General features: G+C 41.6%; 1 protein-coding gene across 1 annotated transcript in view; it reads right to left on the bottom strand.

Moving 5' to 3' along the window:
* Nucleotides 1-27,375, bottom strand: part of LOC146062975 (putative cation-transporting ATPase 13A4) — a 71,083-nt gene that overhangs the window by 25,943 nt on the left and 17,765 nt on the right. Inside the window, exons 9-22 of the mRNA XM_083174985.1 lie at nucleotides 24,616-24,747; nucleotides 21,670-21,840; nucleotides 20,783-20,940; nucleotides 15,273-15,461; nucleotides 11,948-12,009; nucleotides 11,624-11,774; nucleotides 11,437-11,520; nucleotides 10,806-10,962; nucleotides 9,470-9,587; nucleotides 7,746-7,870; nucleotides 6,825-6,985; nucleotides 6,568-6,690; nucleotides 3,123-3,202; nucleotides 1,246-1,288 (exon numbers count right to left, since the gene is read on the bottom strand). Of these exons, the coding sequence (XP_083031111.1) occupies nucleotides 1,246-1,288; nucleotides 3,123-3,202; nucleotides 6,568-6,690; nucleotides 6,825-6,985; nucleotides 7,746-7,870; nucleotides 9,470-9,587; nucleotides 10,806-10,962; nucleotides 11,437-11,520; nucleotides 11,624-11,774; nucleotides 11,948-12,009; nucleotides 15,273-15,461; nucleotides 20,783-20,940; nucleotides 21,670-21,840; nucleotides 24,616-24,747 (1,754 nt within the window). The remainder of the gene's footprint in view (nucleotides 1-1,245; nucleotides 1,289-3,122; nucleotides 3,203-6,567; nucleotides 6,691-6,824; nucleotides 6,986-7,745; nucleotides 7,871-9,469; nucleotides 9,588-10,805; nucleotides 10,963-11,436; nucleotides 11,521-11,623; nucleotides 11,775-11,947; nucleotides 12,010-15,272; nucleotides 15,462-20,782; nucleotides 20,941-21,669; nucleotides 21,841-24,615; nucleotides 24,748-27,375) is intronic.

Here is a 27,375-nt window from a genome sequence, read left to right as displayed (position 1 = left end):
GCCACACCCATGAGACGCTGGGCGGACTCCAGCAAATGCCCCCTGCCTGTCACTAAGACTGAGAGCGCCTCGGAAAGAGACATTTTGCCACAGGCGTTGGCAGCTGGGGCCTACACATGCGCATTGGCGACAATATGCATGCACAGACCAAAACATCAGATGTACAGGTCTGAATTGACCCCTGGTGGGGGATGGTGATGGGAGGCGTTGACAAGGTGGTGGAGACCTGGGGGAGCTGCGGTTGAAGGGGACACGCGTGCATCTCGTGCGTGCGCATCTGCTTCGGCTGGCAAATCCATCTGTACACACAGTGAAAGTATAGTTTTATTTCAAACACCTGTATACTTACCGGCATCCCTTGTAGCCCTTCAGGCGTCTCCTCCAGTAGAATCCATATGGTAATGATAAAAATACAAATGCAAGTCCCGTACCATACAAACTGGAGAGAATCCATATGTATACATGAATGAATGGAGGGCCTCCATGTTACTTGTGTCAATTGGAGACTGATTAGCATACCACAAGCATGACCAAATTAACCTTTGTGGTTTGAGGCAAACAACAGGATCCCACACATACACTTCTATGGCGCTGCTACATCTGTATACCTACATTATAATAAATAATAGACACCACACTTGGCCACCACAATGGGCAGGCTATAGTACTGGACCATGGTCAACACCACTGCAAATCATAGAGGAAGGCATTGTCATGGCATCATGGAGGCATAATTTATCCTTTACTGCAGGAGGGATATATCTGTATCACTTTGCTTTATATGCATCTGTAGATTGCACATTCCTATGATACAGTTGCAGAGGTGGGACTGCACCACTGTCCAATATTAAAATAGGGGAGCGACAAATGGCAGTGAGTCCCAGACTATGGTGTTTGGTGTGGCAGTTGGTGGGGTTCCCCTATCAGAATTTTGGACTGTGATGCAGCCCAGCATCTCCATCTGCCACTGCCAGGGAAGTCCAGAAACAGAGCATCTTGTCCCTCCTGGAATGGGTCATGTTGGCAGGTATGGAATTAGGCCAGTTAATTGTATCCTTTAACCATGAGTTCTGCATTATACCACCAAGTCTTGTGACTAATAAATTATTATTCTTCGACATTCAAATTGGGTGACTCTGCACGGTTTAAATTGTGTCATTCGTCTATTGGTCACACTGAGTTTATTTGGAAACCAGCGGAAGTGACAGAAAGGCAGAAATATACTGTAATGTTACATGTACTTACAGCACAGTCGTTGGCTCCATCTCCACACATCCCCACATAATAGCTGGAAAACATGATTGTTCATTTGCTTAATCACCATTTTTAAAATGTGTACAGTAATACAGTAAGTACACTATGTAACAGTAAACTAGACAATTTCTGAGCATGCAGAGAATAAATGAATATAACAATCCTTTCTTTATTAGCTCATCTTATAGAAATAACTAGCAAACTTTTGTTACAGTATGTTATTGTCCCACATGAGCCAGGGTCTGAAAGTAATGAAAGGCCTTTTGTAAGAAGCAAAGGAGGTGTGACCTGTGCTGTTTAGGTGTGGCCATTGCCATGTGGGTGTGTACATACTATGACAAGAACACTGGAATAGTGTGTGAGGGCAGGTATGTTTGTCCCAGGTTCTTGTCTTACATGTTTTAGAAACAGGAAAATTTCCAGGATTTTTTTTTGTTTGGTTAGAATTTTTCAGTTGTTGGAAAAGCTGGATAAGGGTCCAGTTTGGGCCTCACAGAGGGCTAATCAGGGCTTTCAGCTGGGCAAGAGCCTTATAGGGCTGTTAGCCTGATCAGTGTGTGCAGACTGCCTGGGGAGATTGCAGAGCCTCTGTGAGAGAAACAAGCTTCCTTATACAAGAGAGCCATCCAGTATTGACTGGGAAAACTCTGTGTTTTTGTTTAGAGACAGTTAGGAACGTATTGTGTTTAGTTAGTGCCGGACAGGCAAGGTATTTTCTTTTGATGCTTATTTTATTTTCTGCTTAATAAAACTGGTTGCTGCCAGTTGCACCATAAAGACTGGACTTTGATTTCTCAGCTGTAAAGTGTTACAATACATAATAGTAGAAACAATCCATTATTTTGTAAGGAGAATATTAATACCTATGATTATGGCCAAATGCTTGGCCAATTGGGCAGTTGGTCATCATGGTGTCAAGATGATGGGGAAATTTTTATGTGGACATCTGGCTCTATGGTCCCATATGTTTGCCTGTTAATCTGGCAATGGCTCTGACACATTACTTACAGTAGCATGGTATTGGGGAGATGAATCACACAACATACATACAATGACTTGAAACAAAAGATAAAGGGGTTTATTCTAGTTCATTCTTTCTGACAAAATCCTTCTTAGATGGACAAAACCATGTGCACTGCAGGGGGGCAGATGTAACATGTGCAGAGAGAATTAGATTTGGGTGAGTTATTTTGTTTCTGTGCAGGGAAAATACTGACTGCATGATTTTACACTTCAATATAGATCTCACTTTGAAGAAAAACCCCACCCAAATCTAATTCTCTCTGCACAAGTTACATCTGCCCCACCCGCAGTGCACATGGTTTTGTCCATCTAAGAAGGATTTTGTCAGAAAGAATAGACTAGAATAACCCCCTAAGTTGGCTTTATTGTGAGAGATGTGAGGAGCAGTTGTTAAATACAGTAAGTTAGTAGAATCAAAATTGTGGCTGGTTCTGCGGGAAAGTGTTTGTGGCTACAGTATAGCAATATTATTATTATTATTATTATTATTATTATTTATAGTCACTAATATATTTACAGCCATTAGTTTTTACCAATGATAATGTATGATTGAAATTAAGGGCAGCTACTACAATGCAAACTCTCTCTCTCTCTTTTTTGAAGAGATGTCTTTGAGAGACAGACAATCGCCACCTTATTGTCATGTTAAATGCTTAGCTTAAAAAATACAGTTAGGAGCTGGTTGGTATCACTCTCCAATGCTTAGTAAATAGACACTTATGTCTTTATTAAGTGATATGGATCTACTGTAGGCTGGATCGTGATTACCTTACTGTACATGCCTTGAGATGTTTTATATAACTAGTTAGGTAAGTTACAGCAGCACTAACCACAGGAATACTTACTCCAATTTTCTAAATTCATCAATGATAGTCGCCTTCTGCCCAGGAGACATTCTTGCAAAAACTGTACCATTCATCAGTAACTGCAAAACAATGCAACATTTTATTAAATGCTAAAAAACAATATTTATATATTTACAGTTTCTTACATCGCAGCATAATCCGTTGTGCTTTAAGGTCCCCATACACACTGCGATAAGCAGCGTGCAATGCGATGCGTTATCGGGTGGATCGCATTGCAACGCATGCATTTTGCGTGTGATGCGATGCGATCCGCGGCCAGTATCGTGCGATGCGATGCCTGCGGGAGCGTGCATCGCATTGCGTCACGTTGCACACTGCTTATCGCAGCATGTATGAGGACCTTTATAATTGGATACAAACTAAAGAGCAAAGGAGACCAGAGTCTGCAAACAATATTTTCACATTAGGAATTAGGAGCTGTTATCATGTTAGTGTTTGTTATTGATGTCTGATATGTACTGCAAGTGGTAATGATATACAATGAATATATATCTGAGTGGCCAAATTATTATGACCACTTGACACTTATACGCAGATAGGCCATAACTTCACGTGGTTGCCGCTAGAGGGCGAGATAGCTATAAAAAGGGAATGCAGGACAAGTGAAGCATCAATTGCACTGTGTTGCTTGCGAAGAAATGGGCAAGAAACCTTGAGTTTGAACGTAGGATGATTGTAGGCGCTTGAACCGTTGGAACCAGTATCTGCAAAATGGCTGCACTTGTGAAGTGTTCGAGAGCAGCGGTTATTGATGTTTACAGAGAGTGGACTACCAAGCAGAAAACCGGGTCTCAAAGTCGGGCTTGTGCTCATCACAGGCTACTGAATGCTCGATCTGATAGGAGACTTGCCAGAGATGTCCAGTCCAACAGAATAGCAACAGTACGTCAAATTGCAGGGAATCTTAAACAAGGAGCAACTGCGAAGGTCTCTGACCTGTTCGAAAGCCTCTACTGTCTGCCTTGAACAAGAGCAGATGTCTCCAGTTAGCAAAGGAGCTCAAGGATTGGACAGTAGATGACTGGAAAAGGGTCATGTGGTCCGATGAATCGCATTTTCAATTACATCATGCAGATGGCAGGGTGCGAATATGGAGAAAACAGCACGAAAGCAAGGACCCCAACTGCATTGCCACAACACTTCAAGCTGGTGGAGGCAATGTTATGGTTTGGGGGATGTTTTCTTGGTATTGTATGGGTCCTTTGATTCCTGTGAAACAATATCTGAATGGCCAAGGGTATTTGAGTGTTATCGCAGATCAAGTACATCCTGTTATATAATAATTGTGTACCCTGCCAGGGATGGATACTTCCAGCAGGACAATGCTCCCTGTCATAAAGCTGGCATTGTCCGCACATGGTTTGATGAGCATGACAGAGACTTTACCTTGCTTAGTTGGCCTGCACAATCACCAGATCTCAGTCCAATTGAGAATCTGTGGGATGAGATCGAACGGGCCATCAGGCAGCTGTATCCGGCACCAAAATCTCATAGCGTCCATGCCAAGAAGAGTCCATACAGTATTAAGGACAAAAGGTGGTCCAACATTGTATTGAGGGGGTGATCATAATAATCTAGCCACTCTGTGTGTGTGTGTGTGTGTGAGTGTGTGTGTGTGTATATATATATATATATATATATATATATATATATATATATATATATACATACACTAAACATCGGCACTCACCTTTCCTAGTTTTGGGGTGCCCTATGGCTTGTGACCACATTGTTTAAACAGACATTGGATGGGCTCTGCACACACTAAATTAACTGATAATAAATAGTGGAGATTTGGTTCATGAATTGATCAATGCATTTAAGCCTGCAGCCCCCTTCACGGGACCCCACCTTTCTGCAGGTCCTACCACTATCGCTGAAAATGGCTGCAATACACATAGCTATCACATCAATGTTTGATACCAGGCATGCTATCTGGTCTAAAGCTCACAGCACACTATGCTTTTATAGGTGAGCAGTTACCAACACACCTGTCACTAATCATCTAGGGAACTGGTTAACTGGTTGATCAATTCATGAACCAAATCTCCACTATTTATTATCAGTTAATTTAGTGTGTGCAGAGCCCCTACAATGTCTGTTTAAACAATGTGGTCACAAGCCATAGGGCACCCCAAAACTAGGAAAGGTGAGTGCCGATGTTTAGTGTATATATTGTTTATTAGATTAATTTTTTTAATTAGTCTTATTGTGGTCACATTCTCTCATGCACCCTGTATTAACCCATAATGCATAGCTTATGTTAACCAGTTCCCTAGATGATTAGTGACAGGTGTGTTGGTAACTGCTCACCTATAAAAGCACAGTCTGCTGTGAGCTTTAGACCAGATAGCATGCCTGGATTCAAACATTGATGTGATAGCTATGTGTATTGTAGCCATGTTGAGCGATAGTGCTAGGACCTGCAGAAAGGTGGGGTCCCGTGAAGGGGGCTGCAGGCTTAAATGCATTGAACAATTCATGAACCAAATCTCCACTATTTATTATCAGTTAATTGAGAGAGAGAGAGAGAGAGAGAGAGAGAGAGAGAGAGAGAGAGAGAGAGAGAGAGAGAGAGAGAGAGAGAGAGAGAGAGAGAGAATTTTATGATATGTTTCATAATGGAATAATCAATAAAACAATAGTATGCAGGCATATTTGGGCACTTGTTTCTCTCAGTCCAGCCCACATACGCTTCAATGTCCCATACTGTAATTAATGTATTTCCTGTTATAGCAAAATTAATGTTGATGTATGGGGTGTGACCAGCGGGTAAGCGGAGTGACTGGGGGTGTGGCCACACTAGCAGGTCATTGGGGCTCTGTCCCTGCTATACAGTGCTATAAAGACAAGCATTGTATAGCAGGGCTACCATGACACAATTCAGCACAAATGTTTTCATCAGGTCCCCCTCAGTTTGTCCATTTGCATTTTGTAAGAGGGTGGCTGAAGGCGGTGCGGGAAACATTTTTGGGCGCGACACTTTTTGGGAGCCTCCTGGGCATTCCGAGATTTTAGGCAAGTATTCATTGTAACCAATAGCTCTATGGCACAGTACAGGGTCCTGTTATTATGCAAGAAACATTATACATTTCTTCATATAACGAAGTAAATCAATTTCATATGAAGCAGTTTACTGTGTCAGAAATTCTATTACGTTACAGTACCTAATCCGTATGCAGTAGTATAGTTATCATTGATTTGGCACAGTGTTCAAGAACGCTGGGCAGTAGGGAAAGCACAACATACACAAAACTAGGACACACAAGGCACAAATGAATGCAAAAATTAAAATAAATAGTACTAAGAAGAGGGTCATCTATAGTGTTTAAATAATGAAAGCTTTAGCACTGGTGGAGTGATCGGAGAGCAGGAAAGCCAAGATGGAGGCACTAATGTATAAATATACAATAACTTCACTTACTTTTGGTAATAATCCCTCAAAATGTTTGCCTAGATGTTCATAAGTTTTCCCACTCATTGAAAAATGATAATCTCTGGTCTGTTTTTTGGCATCCAACATTTCTTCAACATTGATGAAAGTATCCTGTTAACAGTAAAGTATTAATATTGTTTTGGTTATCTGTATTTAGTCTGCTTACTGCCCACCCTTGGATTAGGCCCTGAATTGCTCAAACAAGGTAAAATATCATAATAAAAAGTAGTCAAGACCTGCAGAACTTTATTATTTTGTCCATCCTGTGGATACTCTAGAAGTTTATAGGTAACAGATGCTGGAGAACAGCCGTCAGGTCCAAGAGCTTCTACCAGAATCACTTTGCTGCACTCTGGAATCATACCACAATTTTTGGCAACTGTCGTCGCTGTTTGTATATTGTCACCTAAAACCAGAGAATGTAGCTGTTATTATTATTGCTTATTATGGTCCAGTTAATTTCAGTATCAGCTGCTTGCTGTCTGGCTGCAGTGGAAGTGGAAAAATATAGTCTGATGATAAGCAGGTACTAGAGAAATTCATATCTGTACTAACACCATTGCAAGCAATGAAACATTTCTTTACCTTGATTAAATTTACTTGACAGCTAAATGTTTAAACAGTTAATTGTTTGTTATGGGTTCAGATCAGCACTTTTGCGCAATGTCAGTCACTATTCAATCCTCATTATATTGATAGGTTGTCCTGCATAGAGAACTACACATCTCTGCCCAGTTAGATTTATGAACACATATACTGAGTGTGAAATCACAGTACGTTAAGTCATATTAGAAAATGTATAACATTCCTTCCATTCACATGATTTGGGGTCAGATGTATGAAGCTTGAAAAAGTGATAAAGTGGAGATAAACAGCCAATCAGCTCCTAACTGACATGAGACAGACTGGGCTTGAAAAATGACAGATAGGAGCTGATTGGCTGGTTGGTTATCACTATCTACTTTATCACTTTTTGAAACTTGATAAATCTGGCCCTAAGTTTTTTGAGCAACCTTAAGTGTGACAATGTTGCAAGCGAGAGTTGCCAGCTAAGCTTACTATTACTTGTAGATATGAAGATGCTTTTCATTTGATGAATTAGAACTGAAAAAGGCAAGTACATGTTTATTGTCAGCTAAAAGTATGTCCCTCTCCTCCATTCACACCTGTAATCATAACAGTCCTGATGTTGGCTGTATTCAATTCCTCCAAGACTGGCTTGGTTTCTGGTTTCAGACGGTTTTCTAATATCAGTAGACCAAGAAACTCCATGTCACATTCAATGTCTTCCCTTTACAGTAAAAAATAAATAAAACATGAAAAAAGTGAGTTATTTCCAATTTACTTCTATAAACTTAGTTGATTAACTTTCCATACAAAGCCCAATCTTGTCATACCACCCTAGCATCAAGAGGCGGGATTCATTTCTGCTTTGGCTGCATACATGAGAAAGCTGGTTGCACAGATCAAGCTAAACTACTGTACTTGGTGTTTTTACTTAGCAGGGGCCTGATTTTGTGATCAGCACGTGACCTGACATCCAGGATATTGACTGTGGGATTTCAATACCTACCCCAAAAGAACAACACTAAAGCCCCGTACACACGGGGGAGATATATTGCTCAGCAATATGTTGCTAGCAATATATTACTGAGCGATATATTGCTCAGTGTCCCCTTTTCATCAGCGACCAGAGATGGTCGCTGATGAAAAGGAACCTCAGCCGGCGGTGCCGCAGAGGTAATCAGCTGGTCGCAGGAGCAAGCTCCTGCGACCAGCGAGTAGAATGGGGCAGAAAACGGGAGCGCGCACCCGGCAATTTATCGCCGGGGCACACTCCCATCACTGGCAATATGGTCCACAGCGACCATATTTCCAGCGATTTCAGCCCCATTCACCCCCGTGTGTACACGGCTTTAGGGATTTATTATTCATGACCAGTTATTTATATAACTTACACATATTCAGCAGCATTTAGAAAATATTTGGACATTCACATCAGTCCCTGCCTCGGTGGAGTTTATAATGTATATTCTCTATCACATGTACACGCACACACATTCATTCTAGAGTTCATTTTTGTAGGGAGACAGTTAACCCACCAGTATATTTTTGGAATGTGGGTGGAAACCCACGCAGGCATGGGGAGAATATACAAACTCTGCACGTTAGGGTCATTGTGGAATATCCAAATCCTAACTAAGCAACTACAGTATGGGTACATTGTTTTATTTCTCCAGAAATCAGTACTACTCCTTCTCTAAGTTTATACTAATCTTTTATAAATACAGGTAGAGTATCCCTGATCCACGGATCTCTTCAGTTTTCAGAATATATTGGGATTCTTTTTTACCCCCACTTTTTAATATTCACCTTGTCCCCCGGTGCCCAGGTCAGCCACCCGAATAATCTTCAGTGCCTTCACTGGTCCTAAGGATGCATTGCGCGGATGTGCCGGCAACGTCACATCCGGCGCACTCGCACGATGCATCCTTGGGAATGGGGATGCCTCTTAAGATGGATCTGGTGGACGCCAGGGGATACTGTGGATGCCAGGGGACCAGGAAAGTATTTAAAAATATATATTTTGAATAATCCCTTATTCAAAATGTTCATGGTCCCGAGCATTTCAGGTAAGGGATACTCAAATTGTACTAACATTTTACATAGAATAGAAACATAAAAAGGAAATGGATGTTTATAAACTTTCTATGAAATTAGCAAATACTGACATCTGTTTCTGTTAGATCAGAAATTTAGTAGAAATAAGGTGTTCAACTATTTCAGTGTAATTCTGATACCACTCCTAAATACCGATAAGTAATACAATATTTTCACATCTCACAGGAACACCTTCTGTACTTGTATTTGTCAGTTATGATTATTTTACCTGTCAATACTCTCTAAATCATCCCGATTCGCATTCTGGAGAACTTTGGATGCTACTCCAATGACTCTTAAGCCCTGAAAAGTGTAGATCTCCAGCTCATCCGAAAACTCTTTAGGAACTGTACATGAGAAGCAAAACAAAAAAGAAGAAAAAGGTTTAATATGTAATTAATTTAAAGACTATGGACAGATTTATTTCAAGGCAAATAGGGCCTTATTCTAGTTCACTCTTACTGACAAAATCCTTCTTAGATGGACAAAACCATGTGCACTGCAGGGGGGCAGATGTAAAATGTGCAGAGAGAATTAGATTTGGGTGAGTTATTGTGTTTCTGTGCAGGGTAAATACTGGCTGCTTTATTTTTACACTGCAATATAGATCTCACTTTGAAGTAAAACCCCACCCAAATCGAATTCTCTCTGCACATGTTACATCTGCCCCACCTGCAGTGCACATGGTTTTGTCCATCTAAGAAGGATTTTGTCAGAGTGAACTAGAATAAGGCCCATAGTCCTCAGAAATGGTTATTTTTGCTGCCAAAGGTCTAAAAGACATTATTTACAATGAGATTTACTAACGCTTGTAGATATATAAATAGGAGGGGGAGAAATTAGCAACCAATAAGCTTCTGTAATTTTACAGGCTGTGTTTGAAAATGATGGAAGCTGATTGGATGATACTTTTGGCCTAATTCATGATTGTATAGAATTGCACAGCTGCACGGAAGCCACTCTGCAATTACACATATTTATCAATCAAATTCAGCAGCAAGTTTTTGTAGGTTATAGATGCCTCCTGTTTGCATTTGCAAGATACAAGCACTGTGGCGTACCCTCACTCACACAATGTGGCGGGTGCACAAGCACATCAAGGTATCTTCAACAGGTCAGGACCACCAGGAGTGTAGGTGACACACAGCAATCAACAAACAAACTGGTGTTTTAACTGGTTTGTTTTCACCGTTATTACGAGACTCTGAGTGCCGCTTGCTTATTACTGCTACATACAGGGAATTCTGCCCAAATGGAAGGCACCAGAGCAAGGCATCCCAGGGAGACACCAGAGTGCTGGAGCACATCCAAGCTATATAATGTGTGTGTGTGTATATATATATATATATATATATATATATATATATAGATATAGATATAGATATAGATATCTATATATATATATATATATATATATATATAGAGAGAGAGAGAGAGAGAGAGAGAGATCTATATATCTATATATAGATAGATAATATGTTTGCAAATGTCATAAGTTATTCCACTGAAAAGAACTGTATTTAAGCTTTATTATGTATTAACAAGAAATTAACATGTTTTCACACCTGTTTCTGGTCTACAAAAACTGGCCACCATCTCCGGAGCTCCCTTCATGTAAACTCGCAACTCATCCTCTCCAATAACCTCAGTGATCACACACATACGTTGCATGGCGGAGGAGAATGGGTACTGGAACAAAACTTTTACCCCCTCTACTGAATTCTATAAAACAGGATACAACAACAAACAAATATATTGTAACATACATTCATTTATTTGCTGAATACCAGGCAAAGATTGGGCTTAAAACATATGTACTACCATTCCTATCAAGACTCATTGTTATGACTACAAATAAGTATTTATTGCTTATTCTCTGAAGGCAGATATATGAAACAGGCATAGATGAACAGCACACTTTTAAGTGATACTTATAAACATGCAACAATTCTTTCAGTGTGCTGGACCAGACTTGGATGAAGGTAAATTAGGGGGCAGCAGGATAAGAGCAATTGTACCCAGCTGCATCCTCATTATTCTTACTACACATGAATTTGTGCATGGTAAATATAATTACAGTATTATGTAGCATATCAGAACTCTGATTTTGAGTTACAGTTTGGATTTAATTGGACTGCCAAACAAAAGCATTCTTATATAGTATTCTTAGCATCTGTCGAAGTTTAGAGTACTTACAATCCATGCATCTGGCCCAGGTCGGAGAGAAACATTCTGGGCTGAATCTTCGTCATTACTTCCTGTACAGGCATCATCTAATACCTGGACATGTCCAAGAGAAATAACATTATATTAGCTCAACAGCATTAAAGATAAGTGTGGCTAATGTATAATGAAGTATGATACATAGGTGGTATAGTATTACCCAGCAAGTGGCCTCAAACATTTTCAGATCCAAAGGATCCCCTTGTAATTTCCCATCAACCATGATTATAGAGTGACAGCAAGTCATAGCATAAAACATGGGCCCCCAGGTCAGCTCCTCCAACTGGCTGTGATTAAGCATATCCTGGAAACTATTACGATAATACCATTAAAATTAATATATATACCTAAAACAATGTGAATTCCAAGAAATTATATACTGAGAAATTATTATGGAAGCAGGTTGAGTTTCTATTAACTTTCAGTTCATCATGTAATAAGTGGATGAGATGATGGTAGAACATAAAAAAATAGCAAAAATTACCATGTTCCATTTGTAAGAATAACGCCCATTAAATCAAGTCCATCCTCTGTTAAAGTTCCAGTCTGGAAAAAAATAAATTGAGGAAGACATTCACAAATGACACAGTTTATCGCATCAGATAAAAGTTATATTAAACAAACAAAATTTACTGTAATGTTTTTAAATACAAGTTTTTTTATTAGGTCTTCCTATTATTAGCTAAAGGCTATTTTTCCAATTAAAGATTGATTAAATAATGTGATCTAATTGTAAGATAAGTAACTAATTTGTCATTATTCAGTACTTAAGTTATTTTTAATTTGCTTAGAAATTCCCTGCCCAAGTTTGCAGTAATTTATTAAACACTAAGGCCTGTTAAACACCTGCACAATATTGGCATAATTTTTCAAATCAGAATGGCAAATTGTGCGTATACTGCAGTGTGTATGCACAATTCCACGCTCCTGCAGATCATACACAATAGAGGTTATTCTGGTTGATTCTCAAGGCTGCAAATTCGAGTCTCCCAGATGCCGCCTACCGAAGGCCAGCCCCGCCCCCTTGCACGCTGCGTCTGTTGACAATGGCTGCGAATGGATGTTTAACATAAACATCCATTCGCAAGCTATGTGGAAACACCCACATCATTGGATGGTCTTTGACCATCCAATAATGAGGTGAGTAAAGTGACTCTTAGGTCACCTCATCTGCCCGCCCCGGCACCCACGTCACTGGGTGATAACCATGGGAATGTCCAGCTTTTTCATGGGAATGCCCATGAAACGCTGGGCATTCCCATGGGTGTGACTATCCGCTGCCCGTTGTCTTGGATGCGTGCGTCCAGCGAACACTCTGTTCACCATGGCTGCACGCTCCCAGCGTATGCACTTGTGCAGAAATGCACCTACACATGCGCATTCGCACACCATCGGTCCCCCAGCAAATGCACGGGGGATGCGAATGAATTTAATCCCCAATATCTTCTGTTTGGCTGTGCTGTGCAGCCAATCAGAAGAGATCATGTTTGATGTGATGCATAAAAAGAATATAATCGGGCGCGATCTCTTTTAATAAATCCACTACTCGGTGTATATATATGTACATATACATGCACACATATATACACACAAAAAAAGGGGGGGGGGGACAAATCTGGTAAGTTTAGATAATGGCCGCTCCCAGAGACAATTCTGGAAATTGTCAATAAAAATAGTAGAATAAATGATCTAAATTAGTAAATATAACAATGATTTAAATTAATAGAAGATGTTTAGAGAGCGCCACACAATTTTTGACAAATTGATTACAGTTTATTATAAAAAATACATATAAAAATAAATATAAAAATACACAATTAGAAATAACTCATACTGTATAAAAAAGTCACAATAAATGACCAAGATATAATTAATAGTATCCGGCTCCAAATCACTCAATTTAGGAATATATAATAAGATTTCAAATTTTCTTAGACACACAACCCTGTGCGCACCAGGGTGTGTGTATTAATTGAAAAAAAAAATAAAAAAAAAATATAGTCCTCCAAATTTCTTTTTAGAAGATACGTATATGGCAATTTTTGTCAGTGCCAAAAGAACTTTAAAACTTTGATTGGTGAAAATAACAGGACACCCTGAGAGTTGGATAGGTGTCTAATCACCATGAGGTACAGACTGTACAATATATTGGCTGCAATGTTCCTCTGTATATGAATGTGAAATATACTTATTTGCCGCAGAAGAAAGGTTTTCAATAGGTGAGCTCGCTACGACCCGCTTAGGCTCTAGCTGTATGTGGCGAGCCTCTGTTGTGGGTAGAGCGGGGAGCAAGCCTCACTGACCTGTTGATGTTTGTGACAGGACCTTCTTCTCCAGTGTTAAACGGCTTGCAGACACTTTGAATAGGTGGCAGCTGTGCGTTATAGAGGATGCAGCTTAATGATTAAAGGAAATTGGTCCCCATCATTACCAAGATTGCCTGTCAACCTAATGTGTACCTGGGTACTTGTGAGTTATCCGGGCTGCCGATTTTGTCCTTAAGTTTGGTTAAGGACACCCGACCGACGCGATGCCCGCGATTTAGCCCCAAATCGGGGGCATCGCGTCGGTCGTGGCCGTTATAAGGGGCCGCGACGCGATGCCCACGATTTCCCATAGACAGTAATGTTAAAAGACACGATGGACCCGATTTCCCATAGACAGTAATGTTAAAAGACGCGATGGACCCGATTTCCCACAGACAGCAATGTTAAAATAAAATGACAATGTGAAATTGGCCAATATGTTTTTAAAAAAAATGTTTCATGGCCCCCCACCACCGTTAACGCCACCCCGCTATTGACGCCAACCCGAAGCGTGGCGAGCGCAGCGAGCCCGCGAGGGGCGGCGGTATGCGTCCTCCGACCTTTTCATGCCCTACTATCCACTAGGGCGTGTAGTGAGAATAGAATAGTGTGGCGAGCGCAGCGAGCCACCGAGCCCGAAGCGTGGCGAGCGCAGCGAGCCCCGCGAGGGGACGCGGACACCTGTGAAGCCCGCAAGGGCACGCGGATACCTGTGAAGGTGTCCGCGTCCCCTCGCGGGGCGCGCTGCGCTCGCCACGCTTCGGGCTCGGTGGCTCGCTGCGCTCGCCACACTATTCTATTCTCACTCCACGCCCTAGTGGATAGTAGGGCATGAAAAGGTCGGAGGACGCGTACCGCCGCCCCTCGCGGGCTCGCTGCGCTCGCCACGCTTCGGTCTGGCGTCAATAGCGGGGTGGCGTTAACGGTGGTGGGGGGCCATGAAACATTTTTTTTTAAAACATATCCAATGTGAAATGGCCATATTGGCCAATTTCACATTGTCATTTTATTTTAACATTGCTGTCTATGGGAAATCGGGTCCATCGCGTCTTTTAACATTACTGTCTATGGGAAATCGGGTCGGAAATCGGGTCCATCGTGTCTTTTAACATTACTGTCTATGGGAAATCATGGGCATCGCGTCGCGGCTCCTTATAACGGCCACGACCGACGCGATGCCCACGATTTCGGGCGCGATGAAAAAATCGGCAGCCTGGATAACTCACAAGTACCTGTACCTGGCCTAACCCACCACTCTAAAGACAACCCCCCAGTATATATTTCTTGCTTAAATCAGCACCATAGATATAGAAACTTCAGTCTCGCATGACATTAACTGAAATGAAGATTCCTTTGAATTCTTAAATACATTTTTTTTTAGGTGGATCTAAATGTTTTTTTTATTAATATCCTTAGTGGAGGTGGTGAAGTTGCACAATACATAGAGATAATCTTGTAGGAATGGTACTAAATGTGTAGAAAAAAACATAAGAATATATTTACTTTATCAAAGCAGAAGAGGTTGAGCTGTCCGCACATGTTGATTCTGTCTGGACTGATGCAGAATATGCTCTTTTTCTTTAATCTGCTTTGAGCATAGAGAATCCCAACAGTCAGAGCAGCTGGTATGATTGGACAAATTGCAGATGTCAAGAGGACAAGAGCCTCCACGATAATTCTCCAAGCAGAAATCTGTAAGTAAAACAAAGAGTGGAAACCATGGAATACAGTATAGAGTGTATCATTTTATTTATATTCAACTACAGTGTACAGCACTGGTTCTCCAACCTCAAGAGAAGCCTCACTGGTAATTCTTGCCTTCAGTTTATGTGAGGCCCACTTGCCTCAATTTGGCTAAAAGTGAGAAAAGGCATAAGAGGCACACAGGTTATGTTTTAACATATAGAAGTGTAGTGATGAATTTAACTGGATACTGAGGAAGCGGGACCTCCGCGAAACAGCTGTCTATCCCATATCCAGCTTAAACCACTGGTCTTTGAGGAGGTACCAGACTCCTCACCACCGTTCTTGGGCCTTTTGAGAAGGGATCTGGGAATCTTTTTCATCTCAGCCGATAGATATCTCCCTGGCTGAAACACAGCAGCAACTTGGGTAGTGGTAAGACCCCTAACAGGGGCTGATTCACAAAACCATTATTTATGAACATCATTTTTTTCTGCTGAGTCATATTATGTATAAAATTGCCTTTGAAATTTATACTATAGACTTAACAATAATTTGATATATTTGTTTAAGAGAGAGACAACCAGCAATTACTATAAAAATATTTGCTGACGGTAATTATACGAATTCTTGTAGTAGGAATGTTTGATGCATATCTCTTGTAATTATATAAGATTATTTTGATTACTGTAGAACTCCTACTGTTATTGTTTTGGGTACATTAATCACTTCAAAAAAAATTCTGCTCATTGCTCCCTCTGTTTCCCACTTTTTTATTTAATATTCCTGATATCTTTCAGTTGCACTTAAAGGTATAGTACACCGCTCATCGCCCACCAATACTGAAAAGCATGTGGGAGAAAGCAGCATGTACAGACATCCAATAGTGCAACATATCTGCTCTTAACCTATATATACACATTCAGGTTGAATCCTCTCTGATTGTGGATAGACTCCCCTGCAAGGGCACCAGCCAACCAGGGGGTCACCCACTCTAACATTGAGTGACTGAATACCTTAACTGTTTCACACCCAAATCTGCAACTGTCACACGGATAGACCCGCTCAATTGCAAGGATTGGTTGAGCCAGTCCGGATAGAGCAATCAGTAGCAGTCACCGTGTTAACAAACAAACTGCAGGGATGTACTAACACCAACTATTTTAGAGTTACTATTTTTCTTTCTTTCCTTTTCTTTCTCTTCCTCTTTTTCTTTTCCTTTTCTTTTCCTTCTCTTTTTCTGTCTCTTGGTGTATCAACCTCTGGCTACATACATTACTCTCTCAGATAAATCCCATTGCTAAATCCCACCCTATTAGAAGAAATTCCTTCCTTTATTTCTTCAGAAAACATTAGTAAGAGCAAAAGGCCTCAACTAACACTTATATTTGGTGTAAAATATATTATATAAATATTCGCGGTCCACTCCATATATTGTGGTACCTCTTTTTTCCACTTTTTTTTGTGTGATTGGCAGCTCCCAATCAGAATATTTCTAGATTGGTAAGCCTACCAATATTGACCAATCCACAATTAGCACAGAATTCGCGCTAATAGAGCTCCTATCATTTTGTATGTTTAATGTGTGTTCGTCCTGTTATGTCATCTAAAAATCTTTTTATAACAAATTTGTTAATAAACGTTAAGTTTTAATTAAGTGTGCCCCCCCCAAAAAGAGAGTACTTTCTCTTCTTTTTCTTGCATGAATTAAACTAAGTAAGACGTAAAAAAATCAGTTTGCTGACTAGTGTTTTCCATTCTATTGCCAGTGTAGTGTCCCTAATGTTTGTATACAAATCGTGCACACAGTACTTGAGCTAGACAATCTCCAGATTCAGATAGCCAATGTGCCAACACAATTTACCGTTAGCACATACATTTTCTTACGTTTTATTTAGCTCAGTGGATGCACCTCAGCCATGACACCTAGAGTTGATTAGATAAGTTTGAAATGGCAAGTACATGTTTTCTAGTTTTCCTTCTTAGATTATATTTGGTGGGTGTGGTATAGCAGGCTGGCAGTCGGGATTTCAATGGACAGTATACCAACATTGGAATCCCAACTGCCGTTACTCAGATGGTACTGACCCAACTGTCGGCCTGTCGGCCTGTCATCCAGCTCCCATATTTGGATTGTAAAACCAAATATACTGTATGGGAGGGGCGTGACTTAGGCGGCCATCTAGAAGCAGCTACTTGCACCGGCTCTCTGCTTAAAATATCCTGCTTTTATATCCTGAGGGCGCTCAACTGCCTTAAAATCCCTGCAGGAGTGGGGGAAGCTGCCTGGCACATTTCTGCCTGCCCGCGGGAGCTCTGACTTTGGGGGACTCGGAGAAGAGGCTCTGCTGCCGCGCTGGGCACGGACGGAGGCCCCGGACTGCACACGCGCCATCTTGTGGCCTAGGGAGTCCAAGTGAAGATACGCGCCGGGTGGCTGCGTTCTGCGCGGCGCCCAGTTACTGTGTGCCGGGTGAGCCGGGGTGGTGCGCGCTGGTAACCTCTCTGGAGTGAGTAGCGGGGAAGGCGGGAAGCGATCTCTGCGGAGACACGCTGCCGCTGTCCGCACGGAGGGGGCCTGCACCGTATTGCCCCACTTGCCCATTCCCTCTGTCAGTGGAGGGACTCCCGGCCTGCTTCATCTCCGGCGGGCTTATGCCGGGGAGCTATTTTGGAAGGTGCAGTGCCGTGGTGCACTCCTGAAAGCCCATCTGACTGGATCCGCCTTTTTGCAATTGCTCTCTTATGATGACTATCTCCGTATCTAAAATCATCCTGGCACTGCAGGCCTCGACACAGAGGTTACTACAGATGTTCTCTTCGATAACTGGCAATGATCAGACACCCTCTTCTGACTCTGCTCAAAATGCTGAAGTGAGGGAGACAGTTACATCTCTCTCTCCTGTTCCAGACTTCCCTATATATCCTGATGTTGACTGCACTAGAATCCTCTCTCCCACAGTGATGCCTGTGATAAGGGAGAAGTGCTCTCCTTTAGGGACTGGATGCATTTATGTTACTGCAGATCCTATAAAGTTATACTCTACTATCAAGATTAAGGATAAGAGGTCCATTCACCATCTACATGGGGCAAAAAAACAAAGCTTCCTATATCCTTTTAGACTTTGGAACGGGACTATCAATGTGTTATTACAACTGAAGGGCTTTGACACCTGGCCGGATTGAAAGACAATGCTGTTGCTTCTATATGCGGACTGACCTCTATTTTAAGTTTCTTTCACTTGTGTTTTTTTTTTATTTTATTTTTTTCTTCCATTTATGGATACTCTGCCGATGTGTATAATGGATCTAGTTGACACTAGTTCCATATGATGTTTATTCCTATATTTCATCTCTGTGTTTTCGAACTAGGCTCTAGGAACATATTTGATCAAAGCGGGAGGTCTGGGCCACTATAGCTAAAGGTCATATATACTTTATACTAGCAGGCATCTATTATAGCTACTGACGCAATTCTCATTTTTTTTCATATTGTTTTTATTCTGTACTAGTATTTTTAGACTTTACCTCTATTCTAATTTCTACTGTTGGGTTTTGTCTACATGCTCTATGTGCTTTTCTATAATATTAATAATATACTGTGGTGAGAGGGCAGAGTGGTTTCTATTCTGGCTTTAGTCCTTTGGATCTATCAGGACCGCACACACTTTTCTACTGGAGCTTGTATGTTTTGCCTAATATTTTTTTATTATCCTTATATAATGGGGTGGGTGGGACTACCCCAGCTAGCTGTGGTCTCTGAGGGATGTGGCACCTTTATATTCCTGTAATGTGGGCGTGCTAGTTCTACCCTTGCTAATGTCACTCATACTTTAGCCCCTGTCAGTTATCCGTCTGTGTATCCTTCAGTATTTGGGTGGGTGGGTGGGTGGGCGGGTTAGTGTAGTTTAGCATTAGATAGTACAATAGCTAGAGGGGTAGGGGACAGGGGATCCAGGTATGCCTAGAGTTGGGTTAGGTTATACAGGGTGGGGGGTTATGGGGAGGTTTGTTTTGGGAAGTTTGATTTATTTTAATTTATATTCCTCGTTTCCCATTAGAGCAGACACTAGATTTGGCAATGTATTTTTTTTTTTGCTGGGAGCTGGAACGACGATACACTATTTTTTTATATGTATGGCCACTTCTTTATTTTTGGTGGTGGGTTGGGTGATCCCGAATGGCGCCTTCGGGTGCCCATCCTGCGACTTTACGCTGCAGCTTCAATATCCTCAATAATCTGTCTATCCTTCAATATATTCATACTTTGCCATTTGTGTTTCAGCATCTGTGATATTTGCCAAATGTGTCTATATTATCCCATGTCTGTTTTGGGTGTTTATATTTTCAAAAATTCAATAAAAAATACCTAATTTAAAAAAATATATATATACTGTATGGGATAAGAATACCTTTTCCTACTATTTTTTGAACAGATGCAGAAAAGTTGGGCTCTGGTTATTGAGGAAAAAGCACAATTATTGTGTACCCTGCAATTCCATTGCTACTGTACAGTATATTGAAAACACTGATTCAGATGATCAAAGGAAAACATTTATGCATTTAAGTATAGGTGCAGAAAATATTGTATGATAAAAAAATCATGCATTTATCTTCTAAAACATCTTAAAGAAATGACAAATACAGTTTTATTAGTTGTTTTGGGCAATATCACTATATTACAAAGATAACTAGGGAACAGCTTTTACATATTTGTATATATATATATATATATATATATATATATATATATATATATATATATATATATATATATATATAGGCTATATGTTTAGCTACAGTATGTTGTTGATGTTTTATTACATCTCGATATATAAAAAGTCTAACAACGCTTCACCTTTAAGGGGTGACATACTGCCACTGACTCCTAGGGCCACTCAACAGCTCAAAGTGAAAGTAAAAACTATCACAGCTCAAAGTGAAAGTACATTTCAGAAGCCGTCATTTAGAAGGGCTTTTAACTAGTTATGGAATAAAATAACATATCAGTGCAAAAATAAACGAAGTCATCACTGACAAAACTAGTTGGGGTGTTTCTCCTGAGTGGCACAGACTCTTCCTTTGACACTGCTGACGTCCATCTGTCCGGTCCCGGCTTCCAGGCTCTGGCTGCTTGCAAGCTGTGCACCTGACTGTGAGAAGTTCCACTCCTGCCGCCCGGGTTTTTATAATTCTAAGCATACCTGCTGTTTTAAACTTCCATGTATGTGAGCATTTATAACAGTAAAAGTGTTTTTTACATTTACGCTCATTGTGCGCCTTTCTGGTTTTTCTCCAAAAATAAAATATTCTAACAAAAATTGCATTACCTTCCTCTGTGCAAATATGATCACGGAATACAAAATGCCAATAACGGCAAGAACTCCCAAAAATATGAAAAACCATTTCACATCTCTGTGTAATTTGAAGTTCAAGGGTTTGGGGTACAATATGGATCGCACCATGTCCCCCTTAGTGGTATTAAAGCCTAAAATAAAAACATAAGAGAAAACATTAAGTGACAAATTTCCAATACAGTTTATCCCATATAATCACAATTATCCATATTGACAGGCTTATTGTACACAAGCACATACAGAAAGTCTAAATAAATACAATATATGAATAAATACTTGTCATATACAGTACAGCTGATAGGGTCCTGTAACTAATTACCTGGCCTAGGCTTGTTAGAGGCGCAGGGGAGGGGGGGGGTGTTATTAAAAATAAAACCATGGACATGCCCCTTAACCCCGTCAGTGTTTTTTTTTGGGGGGGGGAGCTCTCTCCACTGGGCGAGTTTTTTATGGGGAGCGCTCCCTTAAAAAAAAAAACACCATTACCTCCCTGGGTCCGGGCAGCGCCGCTGCACTGTCAATCAGCGGCTGCCCGGACCTGCGCCCTGCGTGCCGCGTCACTGTCCCCGGCAGCTGGCTTGTCATAAGTCGGCGCCAGAGACTTCAATAAGAAACCCAGAGGGAAGGGGGTGGGAGGAGGAGGCGGCGCCGCAGAGGGGAGGGAGCCAAACAGTGGCAATCCCGAGAATTTTCCGGGCTTGCCAGACTGGGCACTGAGGCACAGCCCGGAAAATTCTCGGGATTGCCACTGAAGGGGTTAATCCTAAACCACATATTCCCCTGACTTTGCCTAAGTACTAATTATAAAGATACCACAAACTGTTCATGAAACTTTGCAATGTCAGGGTAATTAGACTCACCTGTTCTTAACACAACAGCTCTGGCTGGACCCAGTGCAGTGGATTCAGTCCGTATTACGTCAGTACCACAGAACAGGACATGGCGCTTATAATCTTCTCCACTGTACTGTTTCCAAGGCATTGTGTCATCTCCATGTGGTAACTGTGTTTTAGTCACAGGAATGCATTCACCTAGAGGAATTCACAGAGTTAAGGATACGCAATAACTTTCTCATACAAATCAAAGTATTAAACATCATTTACAGATGTTTCCTCATACACTGATTGCACAAGGTCCTGTTTGACATGGCTACACCAAGGGCTGGGTTAAGGGCAGGGCCAGATTTGTGCCTAGGCCCGTGAGGCACGGGCCTAAGGGTGGCACCAATCAAGGGCGGCATGGCAGGCTGACATTCTTTTAAATAGCAGCATGGCAGAGCGGGTAGGCAGCGGCAAGTGAGCCGAGCAGCGCTAACCTGCCAGTCAGAGTGAGAGAGAGACTGACTGAGATTGCAAATAAAGTTAATTCACCCTCCCTCCAGGTCCTCCATACAGTTAGCAGTCCAGACTTTTATTTTTTTGAGGTGGGCTGCAGTAAAGTTTGCATGTAATCTATATATATATATATATATATATATATATATATATATATATATATATATATATATATATAATTATAGGACTTATACCTTAATAATGATTATATTAAAATAGGGGGGGGGGGGCAAAAATGTTGTGCCTAGGGGCGGCCTGACCCCTAAATTCGCCCCTGGTTAAGGGCCCAGCGGGCCCGGAGCTGAAAATGTTCAAGAGCCTACAGTATTATGAAAATGGAAGAGGTGAGGCCAATGCAATGTAGGCATGTAGATCATATACACTATAACCCCAGTGTCTAACTAAATACTTTATACAAAACTAAAGTACAGTACAAAAATTTCATAGATTTGTAAATTTTTTATATTTTTTTGATTTATGGACAACCATGTGGCCAGCTGGTGTCTGTCTGGTGATAACTATGCTGTTATGAGGATGGGCCTATTTTTGTATGGCGGCCTTAGCTACAGTACACCAAGCGTCTTTTTCTCTTAAAGGACCTTCTTCTAGTCCTTTCACTCCCATGCGCATATACCTTTATGTGCATATGCAGCCATTTGGTGCAAGCGGGTGCAGTGAACTGCTTGTTCGGCTTGGGGTTTCGGCGACTTGCTTCCAATGCTGGGCATTCTCATGCTAGTTTCCCGATGACGCGGATGCAGGGTGCGGGCAGCTGACATCAGCGGTTGTCAGCTGCCTGCCCGATTCCCGCACTGGGCGCTCACAGTTGTAAGACACCAGAGAGGTGTCTAACATCTAAGAGCGCTAGAGAAATCATTCAATGGTCGGCGACCATCAAATGATTTCTTCAAGGCACGCAAGCTGTGAATTTGCACAAATGCAGGGTAACTCGGCCTGCGAGGGGGGTGGGCAGCCCTGGGGGTGGTGATTCAATGACTCGCAAAACTACAAAATTCACAGCTTTGTGAGTCAACCAGAATATGTCTCAAAACGTGCATCTTATTTGCACAGATAAAACAACTGGACGTGACAAAACCTACTATGATGTGCTGTAAAGCAGCAGCAGGTTCTTATCATGCCAAGTTCCACAATGCTTCATCTGTGCTTTTGTATGTTTAAATCTAATTCCTATGCAGATAAAGTTTGCAGCCAAGCTTTCCTAGCATACTTTGGGGGGTTCCGCTGAACCTGTGATACAGTTAAGATGCAAAATGTAAAAAAAAAAAGCATGACAAACCGCTCAGAGCAGCTCAGTCAGTGGTGGATCCACCAAGAGGCGATTAGGGACAGTTGCCCAGGGGCCCCCACACATCAGGGGCCCCCACAATCTAGGTGGTTGGTGGGTGGGTGGCAGATAGGGGGGTCCGGGCAGCGCAGGGTGGCCAGGGGATCCCTGCAGTGCCTGGACAGTCAGCGACCTGCCCTCTTGTCCCACTGTCCACGGGGGGACCTACCTCGCTCTCGCCACCTGATCACCCCGTGTCCCAGGCGCCATGAAGTGGCTGTTCCTGTGCAGCAGCTCTAACGGGCAGCAAGAATAACTACTCCGGTGAGTGCTGCGAGGGGAAGGGGAGGGTGAGAAGAGGGGGCCCCCACAATTTTTGTTGTCCAGGGCCCCCACAGACCTTAATCCGGCCCTGAGCTCAGTCACCAATGGCATCTTGTGCTGTATGGCGTATAGACGCTAGGTATATGAGGACACATCGATAATACAATATGGGCCAGATGTATCAAGCTTCAAAAGTGATAAAATGGAGAGTGATAAACAGCCAACCAATCAGCTCCTACCTGCCATGTCATAGGCTGGGTTTGAAAAATAACAGTCAGGAGCTGATTGGCTGGCTGCTTATCACTCTCCATTTTATCACTTTTTGAAGCTTGATACATCTGGCCCTAAAGCTCCAATATCAAAGCAGAAAGTGGATATGATCATAATTAGGTACGTGGTAGACACATTTTATGGTAAATGCATTAACTCAAATTAGAACAGTATGTGCTTGCAAGTTATGGATATGTAAGTATTTGTACTTATTGAGGCATTTTGTTTTTGTATTGCATAAACTACATATATGGTATGTGAGTTTCCTGGAGCAACTTGTCATAATACTAGTCAGTTGCATCATAAATTAGACTCCAAGGGCCAAATGTAATAGGGTTTGAGAAATCAGGTTGGAAATTAGAAATTGAGAGATTTTAGGAGAGCTTTCCCATTCTTTTAAAGCGGCAATCAGTTACACTGAAAAAAACTGGTTGATTTTGCTTTGTAATTGATTGCTGTTTTAAAAAAAATGGGAAAACTCCCCTAAAATCTCTCACTTTCTGATTTCCCACCCTATTACATTTGGCCCCTATATTACTGCTTTATGGTCAGATGACATACAGTAGATTCCAAGAATGACAATGGTCACCTACCTGTTAGCATGCCCTCATTCACAATACATGTTCCATTCAGCAAAATTGCGTCACATGACATGAAAAAATTTTTGCCCGTTAAAACAATAATATCCCCGGGTACTAAAAGTCGAGACTCAACCTGGCAGCAATCTGCAAGGAGATGAAGAAACAGACTACTAAGTGATAGACTATAAAGCAGTATGTATGGAAGCTTTATCAAGTATGCCTTTTGTACTACACTTAATCATGTATTTATTTTATTACATTATGTAGAAATAATGTTTGTAGTAATGTGTGCAAGTAGATAAGCAGTGAATTATACTACATATATATATATATATACATATATATATATATATCATTTTTAACTCTGTTTATTTACAAAGTTTAGCATTTTACAGCCAACAAAATAAGGTGAAAGCAGTAATTACAAACAGGGCTGGCTCCAGGCACGTTCGATCAGAGTGCCCGTGCCAAGTGCCACCCTTAAAGGGCGCGCTGGAGCTGGCTGTTCTGCAGCAGAACTGAAGATTTCTGACTACCAGGCAGAGAGGGATGGGCTGCCCTGTGTCTTCAGAGCGATCTGTAGTGGCAGAATTGAAAGTGTGACAGCCGAGTAGAAGCAGTGGGCTGCCCGGCTGTTTTCAGAGTGGATCCGTGGCTGTTTCAAATCTCACGCTGGGTCACCAGTCAATAGGAGCTTGCAGCCTGGCAGCCAATAAAGAGCTACCACTGCCACTCCTGGTTGGCTGCCGGGCTACGAGATCCTATTGGTTGGTGACCCTGCACGAGATTTCAAACAGCCCACCACTCTCTGCCTGGCTGTCACACACTGTTTCAATGCTGCCACTTTGGACCACTCTAAAAACAGCTGGGCAGCTCACCGCTCACTGCCCAGCTGTCAGACTGCTTCCCCTGTGGCAAGGTGCATGCAAACCCTCTTGGCAACGAGCATAAAACCTGGCATTGAAAAAGAACCCATCAGCAATGAGCATGTAGGTAAGAAGCACATATGTGCCATAATATGTGATGGGCATATCAGTGTGTGGCATTTCTGTAATGGCCCTGATTACAAAAGTGATCAATGTTCGGGAATACAAAAATACTTACAATAGCTGGCAAATATCTACTATTTGAAAGTCACATATAAGTTCAATTATGTCATAAAGCTGCAAAAAATCATAAAACAAGCTGACAATACAAATACAGTATACCAAACCTTAAGTCTTCTTGAATAAAGATGGTAGGGAAAACAAAATAATAAAACAATGAAGTTGGTGGACCAACAATTAGGAAGAAATACAATGTTAAGGATGAACAGTCTCATATATCATCAAATACTCTAAGGGGTTTATTTACTAAGCTAGGAGTTCTATGGAAGATGAGATGTTGTTATGGGCAACCAATCAGTTTCTATCTATTATCTTCTAGAAGGTGGTAAATACATAAACAGTAGATTCTGGTTGGTTGCCCATGGCAACATCCTATCTTCAACAGAACTCCCATGTATCATCTTAGTAAATAAACCACTCAGTTTGAAATTCAGGATAATTGAAGATATACAAAAACCGTGAGGTAAATTCAAAGATTTTCAGAAAGTTTATTTGTTCCTCCTGAGCCAAATACTTTATACAAACCCCCATCTCTTATAAGATGCGATTACACCAGGTCAAGAGGTTATGATATAAAGTGACCTTTTAAATTTTGGTCAAAAACTTAACTTCTCTGCCACCCAGTGGTGTATTTCCCATGAGGCATGTAATGCCTATGCCTAGGAATGACACACTGGGGGCAACCATTGCATGCCCACTTCCATGAGAGCCCTGCTAGGCCTACGGCAAGATGGTTATTTTGTTTTTGTCATTATAGCTTATTTTTTATTTTGTAAATGGTTTGGGAGGCTGGGGCAATGGTCAGTAAATTGTAGGGGTGGAGGGGGAAATCCTCATTACATAATGATGGTGGACGGGGAGGGAAGTTGGTGCTGCTTTGGCAGTTGAGAGGCCCAACATGAAGGGGAGAGTGACATGATGGGGGCGACTGATAATGTTCTGATGCCATGTTATTTTTAAATTGGGAAATAATACTTTGGAAGTAGATATCGGAGGGGCAATATTTTGTGGGTGGCTGATGTCACAGGATGTCATTTGCCCACCCAGTTCTCGGACCCGGACTCCGCAAGTCTAAGGGCCAGATGTACGAAGCTTCAAAAGTGATAAAATGGAGAGTGATAAACAACCAGCCAATAAGCTCCGGCCTGACATTTTTCAAACACAGTCTGTGACATGCCAGGTAGTAGCTGATTGGCTTGCTGTTTATCACTCTCCATTTTATCACTTTTGAAGCTTGACACATTTGGCCCAAAGTCAGCCCAGACTGACTTAGATATACGAGCATGGGAAAAATCATTTGATGGTCGGCAACCATCAAATGATTTTGACCCCATAAGCTACCCTGCAGAACATCCATTTGCAAAGCAGCAGGGATGTGCGGACCGTAGCGGGTGGCATTAGAAGTCTTGCTAAGAAGCAACTGTTCGCTGCTTAGCGAGCCAATCAAAATGAATCCCATATTATGCAGGACCTCAATAAGGCTATTGTCTCCCTGTACTGTTCCATTGTATGCCCTTTGTACAGCGCTGCGTAACACTTGTGGCACCTTATAAATAAAATGTTATAAAAATCTAGAAAATCCATATCTGGCTAATGTATCATATAGCTGATCCCATGTATTAATAGCAAAAGCCTTTGCAGCATCCATCTAGATCAGTGGTCAGGG

This window comes from Crinia signifera, chromosome 3 (genome assembly GCF_055691185.1).
Source record: "Crinia signifera chromosome 3, ASM5569118v1, whole genome shotgun sequence".
NCBI lineage: Eukaryota > Metazoa > Chordata > Amphibia > Anura > Myobatrachidae > Crinia > Crinia signifera.
This window is presented reverse-complemented; position numbering and strand designations above follow the sequence as displayed.